This window comes from Scleropages formosus, chromosome 21 (assembly GCF_900964775.1).
Source record: "Scleropages formosus chromosome 21, fSclFor1.1, whole genome shotgun sequence".
NCBI classification, from domain to species: Eukaryota; Metazoa; Chordata; class Actinopteri; order Osteoglossiformes; family Osteoglossidae; genus Scleropages; species Scleropages formosus.
In genome coordinates, this window is record NC_041826.1 from 16,729,121 (window position 1) to 16,749,429 (window position 20,309).

A 20,309-nucleotide genomic window follows, 5' to 3' on the forward strand; every position below is an offset into this window, starting at 1 on the left:
AGCGTCCCATGGGGGGGTCCAGACCCTCGCCATGACGACAACGGCAACAACACATCCGCCCCCCTCTGGGTTGCTGTTGTCCAAGGTCCAGTAGGGGGAAACAAAAATGCTCATGAATGCACTACTGAGACAATACACCACTTGTACGCTATGTAATTAAGTTATTGCTTTTGTGCAGTGCACATTCCTGTGTTTTTACTGCTTTTCAGCGCAGCACTGGTTTCAAGAACAGTGGCAGGAACAATGTCCCCCTTCTCTGCTGGGCCACAGAAAAGATCCCACTGGTTCTGAAAAGGGAGGCACTCATAGAGTCAAACACGGGGCCTCACCCCCTTGTCCTGTTACCATCAAAAAACAAACCCCCTGCATTATCCCAACCTTGCCAGCCCTCCAACAATGTCAAAAAACTTAAGAACAGAGGCGCTTTTGTCCATAAATTGGCAGCAGTCTTAAACATAAATGAATGCGGTATGCAGAGGTACAATAGTCTTCTCCTGTATGTGTCAATTTGTCCAAATATTGAATTGCGTTTCATAAATCACTTGGATGACAGGACTGTTATGGTTCAGTGTGTGGGAAAAAAAGCTGCTGCCATTCAAGGTGGCAGGAGGTAATGTGATTTTAGTACTACCTAATGAATACATCCATAGTCCTAATTGATCAAGGAAAAAAAAAAACTTCCATAAATTCTCAAAGCCACAAAGAGAAAAATAAATCAGGCATTTTTTTAAACACTAAATAAAATGAGAAAAAAAAAAATCAACACAAAAATGATGTGAAAAGAAATAAAACCTAACAGAGAAAAGCAGGAAAATACACAAGAAATAATTGTCCTTTCAGATTTTGACGGTACTCAAAAACTGTGACAAAGACGTAGCAAAAATTAAACAGCAAACTGGGCTTTCCCTTAAAATTAAAAAGTGGACTTATACGTGTCTGACTTTATTTTATAAAGCAAAGCCCCCACCACAGACATGCACCAAACATTTATATCCACTCTCACCAAAAACAAATTCATAACAAGACCAAACACAGCTATTGCTCACAATGCACATTCACATACTGGCACTACTAAAAGAAGACACAACAGTGTTCATCATTTTGCAATGATCCGCTTATGTCATCAACCTATTTAAAAAAAATAAATAAATAAATCATACATTAATGGACTCAGTCACAAAATAAGCCAAGGTGCAAACAGCTGGTCCTTCTTCTCAACTTTAGTTACAACAAGTTGACAAGCTCCTCCAATCAGGTGGGAATTCTGGCAGAAATCAACATCTAACAGCTTGTCAAAAATAAATCTTATCGGTGGATAATGGAACTTTTACTGTTGAGTGGTTGATATTATATGGGGGGGCACCAGTAAGTTAGTGTGCATGTGAGTATAAATTCCTGTATATGTCTGTGTAGCAACGTGCACTCTAAATATCTGTTGACAAACCACTCCTAGAGTTTTCACCACTGATTACATCATTGCCAGATATCATTCCAAGTTCCTCTTGAGCTGAGAGTCTATGTAAGAAAAGGTTACCCAGGCTTTGCGGAGCTAATTAAAAACAACAAAAAAAATCCCTTATAATAAAAAGAACAAAATTAAATCCTTACATTACTTCATTCCAAAGGTTGATGTTTTATACAAAACAGGAGAAGAGGTTAAAATTGCAGTACAGAAGGACCCTGAGATGCCACAGTCATACATTCTAGAGTGTTTCCATACTTTCAGACATTCAACACAAAAGAGATGTACTTACAGTAAGTCTAATCCTCATTTTCAATTCTGAAGCAAGAAACTAGAATGTAGCTTCCCTGTCCTTCTCCCAGGAACACTGAAAACAGAAAAGTTTGTAGACTAAAACACAAGCCAAAGACAGAAAAACTAACTGCACGTAAATAGTATTCAGTTAAGATGAATGATCCACTTTAAGCATATTGGCAAAGTGCATAGGATAGGATGGTATCAACAAAAAAGAAGTCACATTAAGCCTATAGAATGAGACAAGTTTTTTTTTTTTTTTTTCCTTTTTTTTGGAAACCCATGTCCTTCCAACAGACCCTTGTGTTCTCACAGTGCTCAAAGGCCAGGCACTGTAACTATATTTCTAATACATGTGCATCACTGTAAATTGTAAGGACTCCCCTTTCACTCTTTGCTCTGTGACATTCCTTTAGTGGCAGAAGGACAGGTGTGTGTGCAAATGCCAGGTGAGGAGTTTTCAATCGAGCGTGTACTGACACGAAGCCCCGATTAGACCCCTGGGGCAGAAATAGAGAAAAACATTAAAAGCAATTCAACAGGAATCACATGGCTAATCTACAAAGCAAACACATACCATTCCCCTGTACAGGAATGCTGGGGGCTTCTGAGAAATGGTAAAAAAAATAATTAAATTAATTTTAAAATATGAATCAACTATAAGAGCTCGGCAGTGGGGCACACCTTTTAAAGTCCCATCTCTGGAGGTCCTTGGCACATTTATAAATTTACCAAGGATTTCATACCAGTAGCAACACTAATTTTATAATAATGTTAATTATTGTTTATTCATTTACTAGATGCTTCTCTCTAAAGGAACCTACAACTCAAGAGTAAACAAAAATGGACTTCACAACAAAGATGCACAATTGTTGAAGCACAGTTTGTCTAATACCTGTTTTTTCTGTGCACATTACACAAGTATATCCCTACAGAACTGAGTCAGAGAAGAAATACAAAGATTGTGACAGCAAAATTCAAAATTGTACAAGTTTATGTAGTTGTTAGGAGATGAGAAACAGAGGTCCAAAAAAAATGTGTTTTGAGACCCTTTTTGAAGGCAGAAAGGAACTCAGCAGCTCTGAGGGAGCAAAATCTCACTGCATTAGTGCCAAAACTGAGGACCTACAGAATTCACAAGAGTTTTGGATCCCTTGTGAGCGGGACCACCAACCTGCAGAGGCTTGATAGCAGAAGCAAGAAAAATACAAAGGAGGAAGCCAGGGGAATCCAGGTGAGATATCACTATGGTCTGGACTACAAGCTGTTTTGTGAGATATGGACAGATCCTATGGATGTTATACAGAAGTATCAACAGGGTACCTGCATAGTTTCAATGTGATGGGAGAAGCTTCAGCTCATTGTAACTCCCAGGTTCTTGACTGAAGAAGCAGATGAATTGATCAAATGTTCGTTTGGTGGACAGTTTCCAATAAGTAGATGGAGAATCTCAGTCCGGTAAAAACTGAATACAATGACAGCACCAAGGAAGTACAGTTCCCAGCACCAAGCCTTACAAAATACCCATTGAGAGGGAAATAAAAGGGGCCACATCAAATGACCTGGTAAGATCTACGTGATAGGGAAGACTCACTCCATTTCAATACTTCCTCTGATTTCAAGATGTCAAAGAAGGGAAAGCAGGACCTGATGACTGACAATGTCAGATGTGGCAGCTGAGTCAAGGAGCATGAGAACTGAGGAAAGGGACGCAGCTCCAGCTGACTGGAGAGCTTCTGATATTGCAAGGAGGGCAGTCTAGGTGGAATAGCTGATCATGAGAGTGATATGGGATGTAGAGGTGGTGGGGGGAAGATCGACAGCAATATCTGTAATCAAACTTCAATCAAAAACTAAGATGGAGTTTATCCTATAATTAATTCAGCAAATGAAAAAACAAGAAGTTCAGTTCTTGCTGACCAGCTTCCACAAAGTAAAATTTATTTTTTAAAGACATTGATAAATTGGTGTCATTTCACACTGCACTTTGTTATGTAAACATCTTTAATCTATGGATTTCCAAAGACATCTGAAGTCTTATGATATCATTTTAGTAAAACAACAGTGAGTAATGACATTTGTAGTCATCAGGTTGAATTAGTCCTTCAGACAGACCAGGAACAGATTAGATGACATTCCTGCCATTCATGTAATTTTTCAAATATTATTGTCCTCACTGCTCTGGAGGAGGATGTGACTTTGGGTGCCGTGGGAGACACATTCCTAAATCCTGACAACATCTTTAATGACATTACTCCAAAACTCGCTCATGTTCTCCCTCTGGCCTTAAATGGGCTTTTAAACTGATATCAAAATAATGAAATCAAGTCAAGAGCGTTCCCAAAACATTTCTGGTAAAATATTCTATCAACTGGCCATGATATTTCTTAAATAATACAGCAAAAAGTTCCAAAAACAATGAGAAAGCTTCTCTTTCTCAGAGAGAAAACCTAAATATAGATAATATATAAACATTGCACTCAGTATGAGTGTCATGTGCCAAGTGCTCTGTGCCTAAGGGGCAAAAGTGAACACATGGAATTATCAACCTGCCAGCACACATGGAAATTTATTGATGCACAACTGACAGATTGTATCTGCTATTCATCCCCATATGGTTTTAGGGATGTACCCCTCATAAATACAGCTAAGGAATAAATAAAATAAATTTGACCATTCATGCCAAAGGTTGTTACAAGAGACAGAAAGAAGAGGGATTACAACCAGTGATTCAACACCATCATACTCAGACCATGAAATACTATACTGTTCTGCAACTCAAATGAGTGGGCAAAACTAGTAACATTTCCTTATAATATGAAGTCTAATTTAAGCCTCTTAGTTTTTCAACATCCTTGGAAACATTCAAACCCTTTTACATGATTCAGAAAGGTTTGCTCAGTGGCAGATTTCAGAAACAGGGGAAAGTCAGTTCACTGATTTTTTGAGAGAATTTTTTAATATGTAAATACTAACTGTTGAATTATGAGATGCCTCCCTCTGCTATAGAGTTGGTCTGGACTACCAGTCCTAGAATAACCTGTGGGGTTCATATATGTAAAGGGGGGCGCAGCAGGTTTGGCCTGTGCCCACTCTCTGGTGGGCCTGAGGTTTGAATGCTGCTTGAGGTGCCTTGCAACAGACTGGCGTCCCGTCCTGCACGTGTCCCCTCCCCCTCTCCAGCTTTGCGCCCTGTGTTGCCGGGTTAGGCTCCGGTTCGCCACGACCCTGCTGGGGATAAGCAGTTTCTTACAGTGTGTGTGTGTGGTTCATATATGTACAAAAAAATGAGCCTCCTTAGCTCAGCAGAACAAAGGTTAAAGTTGAATCTGGATTGCTGTTATCAATAAAAAGCAAAAGGTAGCAGAAACAGTAGGAGGTGCGGTGGCGCAGGGGGTCTGGGGTTCAAGTCCCACTTGCGGTGCCTTGCGATGGACTGGCGTCCCCTCCTGGGTGTGTCCCCTCCCCCTCCGGCCTTACGCCTTGTGTTCCCGGGTAGGCTCCGGTTCCCCCCGACCCCGTATGGGACAAGCGGTTCAGAAAGTGTGTGTGTGTCAGAAACAGTTTTAAATGTTTGGTCTAACTTAATTTTAATGCTATGGTGGAATAGATAGATTAATAGAAAAATAATACCACCTTGCCAAATTCCTGTAACAATTACAGTATTAACAACAACATGCTCATCAAGAAATAAACTGAACTATTTTGCGCGCAACACTGCTGCCCTCTTCTGGCTATAATTCATACTGCAAACAAGAAGGTGTGAACTCAAATTGATTACAGACGGAAATAAAGTATAAGATTTCAATTTTTTTTTTTAGGAAGCCAACTAAAAGATAAAATTTGAAATGGGTATGGAACAACTAATAGCTGCAGAAATGTTTATACAGGCGAAATTGTCTTTGAAATCCAGTTTTTACTTACACACGACTTCAGCAGTTTACCAAGCAGAACTTAATGCGTTATGTCCGTTTGAAATCAGAGAAATAGTAGTTGATATAGTGCACATTATGGTAATAAACGCATTGACTCCAGTGAATTGAACGCGCGAGTTGCACCCGCGCCCTCTTCCGACCGTAGCGCGGAACACAACAACAATGGCAAATAAAACCTCATTCTTATTCGGATAATGTGTATTTACGCAAATCCCATTACCTCACGGCCTCGTACAAAAAAACACACCTTTTTCTCCCCCTTTTTTCTTCTCACTATTTTTAAATCAACCACGATTTTTGAACAGTTTCCAATGCCAGCACGCAGGTGCATTTAGTGTAATTAATCTCAATTATTCAATTGCAGCTTGACGTGCACAAAATGAAGCTGAGAGTTAGTAGTGTCTCTAAAGTGGTGGAGCCACGTCAAGCAAAATATGTAGCAATAAAGTCGACTTGTAACCGGCGTATATAGTTAGAAAAAATGTTTTGACGGAACAATGAATGTGTGAAAAAGGTATCGTGTCTGTGGTAACTATCTCAACAGGAGGGGGAGGGGGAAATCGCTGAGAAATCCTTTCCAACGTAGCTTACCGTTGGCTCTCAGTTCAAAATTGTTTCTCGTGTCCAAATTCAGCACCAAAAACGCACCTCATAGCCCTGCTGTCGACTCTAAGTCCGTTTCACACCCTCTTTCTCTCTCCGAGGCACGAGCCGGGTTTTCCGCGCGGGGAGTGACGGGGGAGGGGGCCATCTACGTCACGCTCGGGCTTCCGGGTGTGTGGCGTCACCGGAGGACACAGCGAAGCCGACTCCACGCGACAAGGCCAGACAAGATGGCGGCGGCTGTAGTGTCAGCGGTCAGGGTGCTATAGTTTGATAGGTACGTTTAATTTTTCTATTTTTCGTTTTCCTGCGCAATAAACGGCCCTCAGGTGACCGCTGTGCTGTATCGAACAGATCCGCAGCGTGCCTTGAGCATCAGTCAGAAGCCCAAATGTTAGTGTATGTCACTGAGTGTATTATATTAAATTAATAGGGCTTGACATGGCACTCATTGTGCCGGCGGTTCTGGGCAATTAGGCCGGTTCGGCGCGCCTCTCCGAGGCTGGTGTGTCCCTGTGCGACGCGACGCGATGCGATGATGGTGCGGTGCGCTGACTAGCTGAGGGAGCCAAATACCGAGGGAACACAGCCCACACGAACGAAGCCGTCTGCCGGCGCGCACGTTGGTGAAGAGGAGCCCGCCGAGCTGCGGAGCGCGGTGGAAGACGCGGTGGGTCCCGTCCCGTCCTGTCCCGTCTCTTCTCTTCAGCGTGCGTGGGCCACGGCACAGGAGGCGTTGGCGAGCGGCGCCGGTTGGTCGTGCGCGCGGAGCGTCTCCAGACTCCGCCGTGAGAGCTGAGGAGGACCCGCCGCGCGCGACCCGGCTCGAGTCAGGGTGACCCCGCTCCGCTCTTCCTGGAGCCTCGCTGCCGACTCATTTCTCTCTCTCTCTGCTGCGATATTTTAAAAAGAAATATATGTTGCTGTGTTGGTGCTGCTGCATGAAAGTCGCTGTTGCTGGAACGCGCCGCCGTGAGCCGAAGCGATCCCGAGTCGCCCCGTTCCCGCGCTCCACTTTGTTCCTCCGCCGCTTGCTTTGTGTCTCTGCGAAGCGCATGGGCGCGTGCGGCTGGACCGGTCCGGGGGATGGAGAGGGAGAGCGAGTGTGAGCGCGCTGACAGCGCCTGCCAGTCCCAGTGCGGCGGACCCGCGCTCGGGCAGAAAGTCCACAAGGAGTGTGACGACGGGGAGAGAGAGAGGGAAAGAGAGAGAGAGCGAGCGAGAGAGCATCGCCGGAGGGTTAGAACATCAACATCACACTAGTCCTGGTCCCACAAAGGCTTTTATCCGCAAGTGTGTCCTAGACAAGACAGCCATCATTCTTACCTTTTATTCATCAGCCTTTCTGTTGCTCACTCCTTTGTCCAAGGTGTCTTTATAATGTTGGACAACAACTTTACATCTACATTTATTCCTTTATCTGAAGCTTTTTTTTCCAAAGCAACTTAGTTTTTCACCCATTTATACAGCTGGGTAATTTTACCTCGCTCAAGGGTACTGCGGCCAAAGTGAGATTCGAACCTGCGATCTTTGGATCCAAAGGCAGCAGCTCCAGCCACTACCCTGCCAGCTGTCCTCATATACCAGCTGTACATGTTAATGATGTACTCATTTATACAGCAGGGTATTTTACTATATGAACTCAGGGTAAGAGCCCTGATCAAGGGTACAGCAGCTGGAGGGTCATTTGAACCAAGAACCTTCAGGCTGCAATGGAGCAGTCCAAACACCTAGCACCTGCTGCTCAAAAGATGAATCTCCCAGTAAGGGGAGACTTGGGTGTGATCCCTTGAGAACTCCAGGTGTGGGACAACAGAAGCAGACTCCACTGGTGGCTCTTACGTGGATCACACTCTTAGCACATTATTTACCGTCATCTCCCAAGGCAGATTTCGGTGTTGTATAATCCACTTTATCATTATTAACCCATCTATGCAGCAGGGTGGTATTACAGTATCAGTTCAGCTTGATGGCGTGTACTGCAGCAGGGGTGACACTTAAATTTGGTATTATGTAGAACACAATTAGGGGGGCGCGGTGGTGCAGTGGGTTGGACCAGGTCCTGCTCTCCGGTGGGTCTGGGGTTCAAGTCCCACTTGGGGTCTCTTTTGACAGACTGGCGTCCTGTCCTGGGTGTCCCCCCCTCCAGCTTTACGCCCTGTGTTGCCGGGTTAGGCTCCGGCTCCCTGCGACCCCGAGTGAGACAAGCGGTTCAGAAGGTGTGTGTGTGGAACACAATTATGTTTCAACATCCTTTACAATATAAGCTCTTTCTGTATACATTTTCCAACTTGGAATTTTTTATAAATTTTTAAATGTTGAGATTTTGGAGGTGGCATGGAGGCCCCGCATTTATACTGCAATTTACCTGCCTTAATCAGTGAAAGGGACGTGTCAGGTCAATAAAAAGTAACGAATGAACACGTTGAACCTGAGTTGTGAAATAAGCAGTGTACACCCTACAGAAATAATGTCCAGGAGATCATCACAACTGCATCAACAAAGCAAACATTTTAGCTGTGTCTTCTAGTGCAGCCTTTGGGCATTATTTATAGATTTATATCTAATGTGTAGAATCTTGTTTTTTTTTCTTTTTTTTGCTAAAATGCTGTTAACTGGGGCACTTCCTGTGTGCTTCTCTGGTGTGAATTGTACCCAGTGTTTTTACGGTTTCTTAATATTGCGGGATTTTAGACCAAAGATGGATTTCCAGCCCTTTCCCATAAATCTGCTGAAGTGCTTAAACATACGTCTCGATTCGCTGGAGGTGCACCGTTAGTCTCGTGGCTCAGAGCTCACGATTGTGTCTATTGAACGGCTGCATGCCGATGAAATAAATTCCTAGTTTGAGAATCGGTCCTCCGGTCTGTGACGTGCGCTGTGTTTTGATTTCTTGGAGTCCCCAGAGACTCCACCACCTGTCTCCTGCTTTTTTTCCCAGGGTTTTGCCTACTCCCAGGATTGAGTAGCTGCTTCTCCACCCTCCAGAGTTGTATGGGTTGGGAATATTGAATTTTACAGGGTAGCTTTTCTCATTTGTATTCCAAAGTGTCTTTGTACATTACAATCACTTCTTAGCATACTTCTTACTCACTGATTTTCTGTTTATACATTTGTATTTAATTTGTCTGATACCACAAAGCTAAATTTGACTGAATGTTTGCTAGATGTAAATTTTGGAGAACTGCGTTTACACCCCATCTCCTGTCGCTCTCAGCTCGGGACTCAGTGTTTGTCAGCCTGTCGGTAGACAAAGGGGTCCAGGCCTCGTCCCTGACAGCCCCATTTTACACCACTCACCCCCCTTTGTTAACCAAGCAGAAAGCTGCTGAGCCGGGGGCTTGAGGTGGATGGGGGAGATTCAAGCCTCTTAGGAGTGGTAGCTCTGACTGAGAATTAATTCCCATGTTTGGACAGAAATCGTTAGCTATTTTTAATTTAACGTCAGTGACGTAAACCTTGTTTATGTGGCTGTCCATGCTGTACAAGAGCACGAAAAAGTACAGAGCATTTGCTTTGGTAAATGTTGTGAAAATGGAGTATTAAAACGGAATGGGCCAGAATATAGTTGCACTCTCACAGTAAAATGAGCAATACTGCAAGCCTTCTGGATGTCTGAGTTTAAAAAAAAAAAAAAAAAAAAAAATCACTGCATGCTTTGAATTGTAACTTTTTCATTCCTGTAATGTTGTCTGTGTATTCTACAGAGTCTGTGAAGATCTTTCTGTTTTCCTTTTAGATAAAATGCTGTGAGAGGGGTGTATTTCACAGCTTGCTCTAGTTGCCATGGTGATCTGAAACGAGCAGGTGGCACACGTGTGATGGACCGGTGCAAGCATGTGGGCCGGCTGCGGCTCGCCCAGGACCACTCTATCCTGAACCCCCAGAAGTGGCACTGTGTGGACTGTAATACCACGGAGTCGGTGTGGGCCTGCCTGAGCTGCTCACACGTGGCCTGTGGGCGCTACATTGAGGAACATGCGCTCCGCCACTTCGTAGAGAAGCGACACCCGGTGGCCCTGGAGGTCAACGAGTTGTACGTCTTCTGCTACCTGTGTGATGATTACGTCCTGAATGACAATGCCACGGGTGACCTGAAACTGCTACGCAGCACGCTGAACGCCATCAAAAGCCAACGTTACGAGTGCACGACGCGTAGTGGCCGCACCCTCCGCTCCGCCTTCGCTACAGGAGACGATGTCCCGACCCGCGGGGCGCAGGAGCTGTTGCTAAGGGATGAAGATCGCATGTTTACAGCACTGTGGCACCGCCGCCGTGCCCTCATTGGACGGGTTTTCCGTTCCTGGTTTGAGCTGACAGCGGGGGGACAGAGGCGGGCAGAGGAGGAGAGGCAACGTGAGGAAGTGGAAGAGCGGAGGAGGGAGGCGCGGGAACGGCGGCTGGAGCTCAAGCGGCAGTTCAGGGAGGAGCTGGAGAGCGTACCACCCAGGAAGAGCAACCGTCTGCGGCAGCAAAGTCAGAGAGCATCGGCTCGGGCCGCGCTACCCAGGCCCGTCCGTTCCAGGAGCACTGACAAAGCCTCAAAGACTTCCAGGGTGCTCAAACCGTCACCCAGGAGGGGGAGGCGGAATGCAAAGCCCGCATTACGCAAGTCTCGCTTTGCCAAAACCAAACCCAGAAGCAGAGTCACTGCAGCCAAAGCCACGGCCCCAACCCATTCGTCAAGCCCCGTGTCCAAGATGGGCGACTCGCCCATCAAACGGAGGCCCACCGTGACCCCTGGAGTGACGGGCCTTCGTAACCTGGGCAACACATGCTACATGAACTCCATCTTGCAGGTGCTCAGCCACCTGCATATCTTCCGCGAATGCTTCCTGCAGCTGGACTTGAACCAGGCCCTGGAGCTGCTGGCCAGTGCTGTCAACGGCAAGCTGGTGGTGCACGGGGGTGGCGGTGCAGGAGGTCTGCCCCACCTGCAGCATCCCCCCTCACCGCCTGCTGCAGTCCCCCGGAAGGGCCCGACGTTGGTCTCAGGCCTAAGCGGGGGTGCCCCACGGGGCCGCAGCATGGAACTGATACAGCCCAAGGAGCCCAGCTCGAAGCACATCTCCCTCTGCCATGAGCTGCACACGCTCTTCCAAGTCATGTGGTCGGGCAAATGGGCGCTGGTGTCGCCCTTTGCCATGCTGCACTCCGTTTGGCAGCTGATCCCCGCCTTCCGTGGATACGCGCAGCAGGACGCCCAGGAGTTTCTTTGCGAGTTGCTGGACAAGGTGCAGCGGGAGCTTGAGAACACGGGTGCTCTGACGCCTGCCAGCATGCCGACCAACCAGCGGAGGCTCATCAAGCAGGTGCTCAGCGTGGTCAACACCATCTTCCACGGACAGCTACTGAGCCAGGTATGAGCAGCAGTAAACATGGTGTCGCGCTAGATCCTGCTTCTCGTTGCTTTTGCGGCTCATCTGCCAGAGGCGTGTTTTACATGCTTAGCCAGCTCAGACTTTAACTTGATTTTCTTTGCGGTTGTTGATCTCATGCTGCCTTCGTTTCCCTCTGGTTGTTTAGATACCTCTTGTCTGTCACAGTGGCTTGTCAGTACAAATAGGTCATGACTGATTAAAACCAGAAAGAGAAGCAGCAGTTCAAAACTTTGAAGTGCTCTGCTGTCTCAGCTCAGCTGTCACACTGCACTTGCCGTAAGAAAACATACAGGACATCACGCAAGGATCTGAAATGATCATCGTCCTTGGTTAAGGAGGTGTCGTCCTTGTTCGCGGCGGTCTCTGTGACGAGAAACCGTGTCCCCGAAGGAAGTATGTTTGCGTGACTTTGCAAATCTGTTTCCCGCATTTCATATTTCACAACCTCCTCCTCAGATCCCACGATTGCCAAATTGCAAACAGCTCATATCTGATAGGCCTCCCCCTCCAAAATAACATAATTTGAGCGTGTTGTGAAAGTCACGTCTCACTCTCAGAACCTCATTGATCCTTTAAGGGTTTTCCCCCCTCCCTCTTGTCTGTTTTCCACGATTCCACTTTGTACATGAAACGTTTTTAGACTGTTGTACCGCTGGAGATATGAAGTTCATGGCCGATGGAGTATAGTATAGCGCTAGTGAAGTTTCAGCACCTGTGCTCTCATATCGGTGGCAGTGCCTGTTAGGTGTGTGTCGTTTTATCTGATTGGCTTTGTTCGGAGCTCTTGGCCACTTACTGGAGAATGAGTGAAGGAAGTCCTTTGGTCTAGAACTGTAAATACCATGTTTTGGGCTGTGGGGGGGGGCACGTGCACAAACATGTGACTGGGTCTCACCTGCTGTGTGTTGTGGGAGTGTCCTTCACAGCAGCACTCATGAGTAGTTCCTGTACACCACATGTAAGAGTGAGGTTGTGGTGTATGTGTTTTTTTTTTTTTAAAGCCTACGATGTAAACAACATAAGTGCTTGTTGTGAAAAATGTATCTGTTGGAGATTCTGCTCTAAATTTACTCGCGGCATTTCTTTCCGCCTTTATTGCTGCACCGAGTGCCTTTGATTGGGGATTTCTGTGAAGCTTAGTGTTTATCTTCGGGAAAAGGAGAGTTCCCGTATGGATTAAGAGGCATTAGACTGGCCGGTTGTTACGGACATGCCAGATCGCGACAAAAGGCTCAGGAAGGTGAAATGAAAGTCCCTGTTTGAAAAGTTGGCAGAGCGAGAGCTCTCAGATCCAAATGGCGGTCGGCCTCAGTCCTCACGGAGCGCTTTGGTTTTGCCTTAGTCCAGCCCTGCGCTCCCGCCCCCACCGTCTGGTTTATACTGGCTATCAGCCACCGGAGAGCTGGTTTGCGCACGGCTGCACTGGAATGGTTATATGAGCTTCTTTATCGGGAGTTTCCCCTGTTCTATGTACCCCAGCAACACACACCTTCTCATTATCTTTTATTATACCGTTCTGTCCTCCAGAGCTGGTTTCGGGAGCGGGCCTCGGGTGTTTACAGGATCAGCTGTGTGATTTCTAACCCACCCCACCCTGGCTCGCTTTCAGCCCCGGGAAGGAGCATCAGGTGGTTAAGGGTGCAGATCAGCCTTTGGGGACAGGACTGTGTGACCTGTGAGTGTAAACACTGGGAAGAGGGCCGGTCTTGGCGGGAAGTCATGGCTCCCCAGGCACACTCTCCTGCTACTGTTCTCACTGTTGGTGGGTGGCAACGGTAGCAGAGATGTTTTTGTTGTCGCGACTCCGCATTGGCAACCTCGGACCTGGTCCCCGGCCTCCTGTGAGCACCCCGCAGCGAGGCTGTGGCTCAAGAGCGTCCTGTTCCCCATGCACCGCTCCGCCAAGAGCCATATGCTGTGCTCCTCCCAGCAACAGGCTCATGATACGCAGACATATGCTCTGGCTGCTCACGAGCTTTCGCCTTTGCGATCAGAGTTTGAAAGGTACTGAAGTCTAGCAAGCATGCGGTTGTTTACCGCACTCGGTCTCTTTTCCGGGAGGTTTTTGTCCTCTGACCTCAGGTGTCTTCTGTGGTGAATGAAAAGAAGCCTGTAATTACAGGGCCGCCTAGCCAAAAGCTGTACTTTTCCTCAATCCTCTCGTTCCTCAGAGAGGACCTGACGGGTTGGCCGCTGCCACGGTTGAGCGGGCACTTGGGCCAATGAGGTGGAGCCGCTGCGATCGCAGACGAAACTGATGTCCATTAAAACCTCAGCGCCACGGAAAGTCAAAGTCCTATCCCACCCTCTCCTTTTTGCATGTGTGTGTGTGTGTACGTCGCGGTCAGGAGAGCAGTGCTCGGATTCTCCAGTCTGAGTGCGGTGCCTTGAGCGTCTTTGTCTGGAGTGACAGCGCTCTGTAAGAGTTGCCTCTTGAAAGGATTCCGTGGTAGCAGTGATTTACATTCTTGTTTCTATTCAAACCCAGCGAAGTCCAGCCACTTGTGCCCTCTCACTCTTCTTTGACATCACTTTGCCGAGATGTTTCCAGTATTTCTCTTCTGTACCGCGTCCTCTCACCAAAGGATGCGTTTGACGTGTCTCCAGGAACATGAATGTTTGGCTCCGCCTGTCTTAAACGCTTCCCAGGCATGTTAACTGTGGCACACGTTCTTATGGCGAGACGTGCAGGTGTACGGATCTCAGTTTGAGGCCTCGTACGGAAACGGTTAAGTGCACCTGCTCAGAGGCAGACCCGAGCAAATAGAACCAGATGTTTGAAGTCTTTTGAGACTTTGTTTTCTTTAAACATCCCTCTAGGTTTGGAGAAGCTGAGGGCTGATTGATTTAACAGAACTCTCTTGGTCTCTTTGGATCATTCTATGGAACTGAGACATGGTGTTTCTGCCTCTGAGGAGGAGGAATGTCTGGCTGCGGTGGAGAGCAGTTTACCGTGGGATTAGAGCCTGTATTCTCCGCTACTTGTGACATAAACCCCAGGCCTCACGGGCTCACAGGCAGATGGATGCTATTTATACCCCGTTAATGTTAAGTAGCATGACTGCAGCTGTTCAGGCCTTCTGGTGTGTGTGGGTGCGTGTGCGCGCACGCGCTAGAGAGCAAGTGTACCTGAACATTTTGTTGTGGTGGTTAACATTCAGTGCTGGTATGTGTTTATGAGTAACCTCACTGACAGATGAGTGTGAGTATCATGAGTAACCTCATTGTTGTTTGTACTTTCTGCTTTGGTGTGTTTAAATAAAATTATCTGGTTATTTTCTTTTATGATTGCAGAGATAAGGCTACCACAGTTTTAGCAGTACAAAAATTCTGGGGGGTAAATTGTACTGCTGACAGTATAATCAGTGTGTTTTCATAGTCGTATGTTCAGTTCTTTGTATTTTTCCTTTACACACACACTGTTTCTCTTATTCACACACACACACACACACACACACACACACACACACACACAGGTGACCTGCCTGGCCTGTGACAACAGGTCGAATACCATTGAGCCATTCTGGGACCTCTCCCTGGAGTTCCCGGAGCGCTACCACTGCAACGGCAAGGAGACGGCCGCCCAGTTTTCCTGCCAGCTGACTGAGATGCTGGCGAAGTTTACGGAGACCGAAGCGCTGGAGGGGAGCATCTATGCCTGTGAGCAGTGCAACAGTGAGTCTTATAACATTTACAGTTTCAATGGTAAAAATTGTGTGTTCGTGAGCCCCAGAATTGGAACCTGTTTACATTTTTTCCATTTATCTGATGCTTTTCTCCAAAGTGACTTACAGTGATAAGTTTACAATTATTTACCCATTTATACAGCTGGGTAATTTTATTAGAGCAATTTAGGGTAAGTACCTTGCTCAAGGGTAATACAGCTGGTGGTGGGATTCAAACTTGGGACCTTTTGGATCCAAAGGCAGCAGCTTTAACCACTATGCTACCAGCTGTCCAATTTATGTTAAAATATCACCAAATTCCATTACAATGGACACGATTACTTGAATAGTAATCATTAACACACGAAGACAGGGCCCCGTCACTGTGTTGTTACTGTATTATACTTTGTTGGTTGTCGACCTGTGCTTGTTCAACCCTTTTGTAGCAGTTGTATAAACAGGCACTCACAAACAGAGCATACATATACATTCTTAAAGATGATGTTCAGTGTTTATTAATTCAACATTTAGTGCAAAAACATGAGTGAAGACAAAAAAAATGAATGAAAACAGTGCAAATGAATTCACACTGAGTTCACATCCAGTTTGCAGCAAATCTCCCGTTTGTGTGTGTGTGTGTTGCTTCGCTGAATAGATGGGGAATGATAGGTACTTTGAGTCTCTCATTGTAAGTGACTGGATAACGGTTTCAGCTAAATAAATACTATGTAACAGTTACTATAATTTTCTTTGGAGAAAAGTGTCTGTTATTCACTACATGTACATGTTTCATGCCGCTCAGCAGGAAGTACATAAAATCCAAATCTGGTCCCTGTAAAAGCGAAGAAATACCTCGTAAGTCAAAGCAGGGGTATGAAATGAAACTCCTGGTACAGACTAATTGTCTGAACCGGAACAGGTGTGTATCGGGGGTGTGTGTGTGTGTGTGTGTGTGTGTGTGTGTGTGTGTGTGTGTGTGTGTACAGAGGCGTTCTTTCGGACACAGAACCTGTGCAAGGGCCCCACCTAGTGGTCATAACTGCCAGTGAGTTGGGTGGCACAGTTGGGTGGCAGCTGAACCGTTTCCATCCTGTGTCTCCAGATAAGCGGCGCAAGTTCTCCTCCAAACCCGTCATTCTCACCGAAGCACAGAAGCAGCTCATGGTTCACAAACTGCCTCAGGTCCTGCGACTGCATCTCAAACGCTTCAGGTAATTCATACTTGGCTGTTTCTGTCCTCCCCCAGTGTTTTGCTGAATCAGCTGTATCTTTAAGGAAGTAAAACTTTATTATTCCGCATATTAATAAGGTGCACGTTCGGTGTCGTGGGATAAATGGAACAGCGTGTTTGTCTAGTCTCTATTTACATGTTTTCAGCGCAAATGTTTTATTGTGCATTAATTTCATGTTCCAGTTTATAAACAGCAACTTTGCCTTTGTGCCTTCTCTCTGCCACCCAAGGTGGTCTGGGCGGAACCATCGGGAGAAAATCGGGGTCCATGTCAGTTTCGACCAGGAGCTCAACATGGAGCCCTACTGCTGCCGGGAGCTGTCCCCCGCTGGCCCGCCACCCAGAGAGCACTTCCTGTACGAGCTGTCTGCTGTTGTGATGCATCATGGGAAGGGCTTTGGCTCTGGCCATTACACTGCCTACTGCTACAACACGGAGGGAGGTGAGCCCGATGAACTTTGTAAAACCAGCTTCTTTTTATGAAAACATTATTTCAGCACCTATATAGGAATAGTTTCAGAAAAAAACATTTGGAGGTGGTTAATTGTAGATGTGACAGGAAAAAGAGGGAGAAATCATCTGAAATGCAGTATTTTTTACATACAGTAGATAATGTTACTAAGTGTTACTCACTCATTCACATACTGGTTTAGTGAAGAGGAAAAACACTAAGCTTTCTTAAAGCCCAGCTAAAAACAGACTGTGTAAACCTGGCTTAGCAAATCGCATCGCTCTTCGCTGGCTGCAGTTCAAGTGCCTCTTATCAGTGGGGTCTGAGGGTTATTGTAGCCACCCACATGGACCCCACTGAGCATGAGCTACAGGGAGCCACTCCATGGGATACACCCCCTTGTATTTACACCAAGCTTGTTAACCTCTGCATTTGCTGCTCTACCCCCCTAGTACAAACATACTGATGACACTACAGTGCTCTGTATCTCTTGATCATTTATTCATTTGGTTTTATTGATTCTATCTGACACTTTTCTGCAAACCAGCTTACAATGTTAGAGTTGTATATTAAGACACTTAGTTACACGTTTAAACAGCAGGATAATGGTTATTGGAGTAATTCAGAGTAAGCTCCTTGATCGAGAGTACTACGGCAGCAGTGGGGAACTCCTCGGTCTGTTAGTGGTTTACTACTGTGCCGCTGGCTGCCTTTTTTTCTCATACGTTTGTGGTGACCATTCAATCAGCTTGTTCTTTTCGTCCTCAGTTCCTACAGGCATCCTTAACGTCACTGGCTCGTCTTCAAGTTTTTTTTTTGCTTATCTAGCTTCTGTAATCCTGTCCTTTTGACTCCATGCCTTTACAGCAAAGTGGTCTCCTGTCTCTCTCCGCCCCCCTCTTAGGTTTCTGGGTTCACTGTAATGACTCCAGACTGAACGTGTGCACGGTGGAGGAGGTATGCAGGGCCCAGGCTTACATCCTCTTCTACACGCAGAGGGTCTCTCAGGACAAAAGAAGGCCTCCATAAGCGGGGGGAGGTGCATCCCCTCTCTACCTTCCCTCGCTGCCCCCAGCAAGGGTCCCTCTACTCAGGGCCACACTGGAAAGAGCCCTTCCACCGCTTTACCCTCATCCCTCCTAACGAGCAGCTCCAAGGAAACTTCCAAATGCTCTTGTGTTGTGTGGACTCTTTTTCTTTTCTGTTTTTAAAGAGAAATTTCTTTAATATGAACTGGATACGTGAGTCATTCTTTTATTTCACTTATCTTCGTGGATTTCCTGTACATGCTGTTCATAATGAGGTTTTGTATTAAATTTTGTAAACTTTTTTTTATTGTAGCAAGTACTGTACAGTTTTTTTTTTTTTTCTTTTTCATAGCGGAAGGTGTGTTAAATGAACATGCTTTGTGGAATTCTCTGAATGTCACTGTTTTCACCAGGTTGAACGTTCAAAGTGCTCTGTGATGCTGTCACAGTTCACTGTAGTAATACGTATGTATTCGGACATATCTGGATACCTGCCTTACAGCCCAAAATCCGTGGTAACTGTGAACCACCCGCAGTAGGTGTTTGGGTGCAGCCGGGTCTCCAGTGTGCCAACAAGTGCTCCCATGCTGCACTTCAGATCTCCTCCTGTGGACAGGCTTGAACCAGCCACAGTCCGTTGCTCCCTCCCCCTAGATGGACATGAAACATCCTCAACTTACTGCTCCGTTTGGCGAAGCACTTCGGTCTCCATAGGCCCATGGAAGCGCTGCTCATCCACAGGGTTAATTTGACCTTTCTCGCCCCTAAACACAGGAATGTACTTTTAGAAAAGACTGCCACCCCTCTTTTAATGTGGAATGTATCTACCATTAGAAATGAGATTTATCATTAGATTTCTTGGGTGAGGAAAACGATCAGAATAACACCTGGTTTTGCTGCCGTACTTTTTCCGAAAACCATCAGCTGAATGTTCATACCATGCCCCTAAGCCAAAGTGTCAGAACAACCACTTAAAGCATTGTCATTCTTTTTTAAAAAAAAAAAAAATTGTACTTTTCTACAGTGAGAATGACACCCTCACCCTAATTACACTGTCTGTAGAAGCTAATCATGTCTGGCTCAAAGGCTGGTATTGAAAAAGTGAACTTTACCATGATACATCACTGGATGTTGCTGCAGTCTCTTCATTCTTTCTGAAGTGCTCTTAATCTTTTTTTTGTTTTCCTTCTACCAGGAAGGATAATGTTATGCTGTTGTATGAATGGCAGTAGAAACTTACTTGCTTTTTACATACCTGAAGATGGAGAAATTGAAGGTGATTGTGAAGTAAGAATGTATGTTTTTATTTTTCTGTAATTTTCACAAAATTAGGAAATCAGTCTGGGGTTTTTCTTGATTCCCAAAATGTTTAAAGAATTATGTATAACAGGATGCTGATGAATTTTATGTACATTCTTATTTTCACATAATCTTGAAGTCAGTGTTTTCATTACAGAAACATCTTGAGGAAAAAAAAAAGATTCCACCAGCATTTAGTCCCAAGATATATTTGGAACTATTGACCTTGATTTGGTAGTTTACCTGCCAGAACTATATAACAGGAATGTGTATAACAGAAGAATGTACAGTTAGATGGTTTTTTTTTTTTTTTTTTCCTCTTGCTGGACAGAGTGGGGAGGCAATGTGTAAAGACTGCCTTTCACAACTATTCAGTGGTTTACCGTTAAAAAAAAGGTTCTTTTTATTTAATCATTTTCAGATCGCTGGGAAGAATTGAAGCACAACACTTTTTTTTTTTTTTTATAATAGTGATACATTTGTTTTCCCAGATGTAAATTTATGCAATGCTATGCAAATTGTTACCTCAATTTTTAGAGATTTACCTCAATAAAAGAATATTTTTTCATTTTTTTAAAAAATGTTCCTGAGAATTTTCTGGTTCAATTAACTGCATCACTTCTTTACAACTTATCTGGACATGTTTAACCCTGAGGATATTTTACATTGTGTGTTCCTGTAGTTTTGGGTTTTTACAAAGAGTAGTATTAGTATCCTTAACATCCCTCCTGACCTTGTCCTTTAGCTCACAGGATTCAAAACATCTGACAACTTTTGGTTTGCATGGTACTGATGAGGCCATCTGCCAACAGATCCTGTTCCCCTGATCAGGATCCATTCCAGGGTCAGAAATTGATCATTTAAGTTGAAGGAGGGTTGTCAAAGACTTTAAAGTGGGCATTCTCTTTGTGCTTCTTATTAGTATAGAGGGTTCATGGTGGAGGGCACAGTGGTTCCTCA

The 20,309-nt window shown here is 45.4% G+C and overlaps 1 protein-coding gene and 1 long non-coding RNA gene across 3 annotated transcripts in view; one reads left to right on the forward strand and one right to left on the reverse strand.

Annotated features, from left to right (window-relative positions):
• LOC108920914 (uncharacterized) overlaps positions 1 to 6,349 on the reverse strand; it is a 44,891-nt gene extending 38,542 nt beyond the window's left edge. Inside the window, exons 1-2 of the long non-coding RNA XR_001965013.2 lie at positions 6,283 to 6,349; positions 1,755 to 1,829 (exon numbers count right to left, since the gene is read on the reverse strand). This is a non-coding gene — a long non-coding RNA (uncharacterized LOC108920914). The remainder of the gene's footprint in view (positions 1 to 1,754; positions 1,830 to 6,282) is intronic.
• A 57-nt stretch (positions 6,350 to 6,406) lies between these two features.
• On the forward strand, positions 6,407 to 18,203 carry usp44 (ubiquitin specific peptidase 44). Of its 2 annotated transcripts, none has more exons than XM_018729999.1 (6): positions 6,407 to 6,571; positions 10,034 to 11,654; positions 15,152 to 15,350; positions 16,443 to 16,551; positions 16,802 to 17,013; positions 17,927 to 18,203. In XM_018729999.1, the coding sequence occupies exons 2-6, from the start codon at positions 10,116 to 10,118 to the stop codon at positions 18,049 to 18,051; spliced, it is 2,184 nt and encodes a 727-aa protein (XP_018585515.1). In that variant the 5' UTR covers positions 6,407 to 6,571; positions 10,034 to 10,115; the 3' UTR covers positions 18,052 to 18,203. The 2 variants fall into 2 exon arrangements, with proteins under 2 accessions (XP_018585515.1, XP_018585517.1); XM_018730001.1 differs by lacking the exon at positions 6,407 to 6,571 and adding an exon at positions 6,887 to 6,964.
• Positions 18,204 to 20,309: the final 2,106 nt, after the last annotated feature.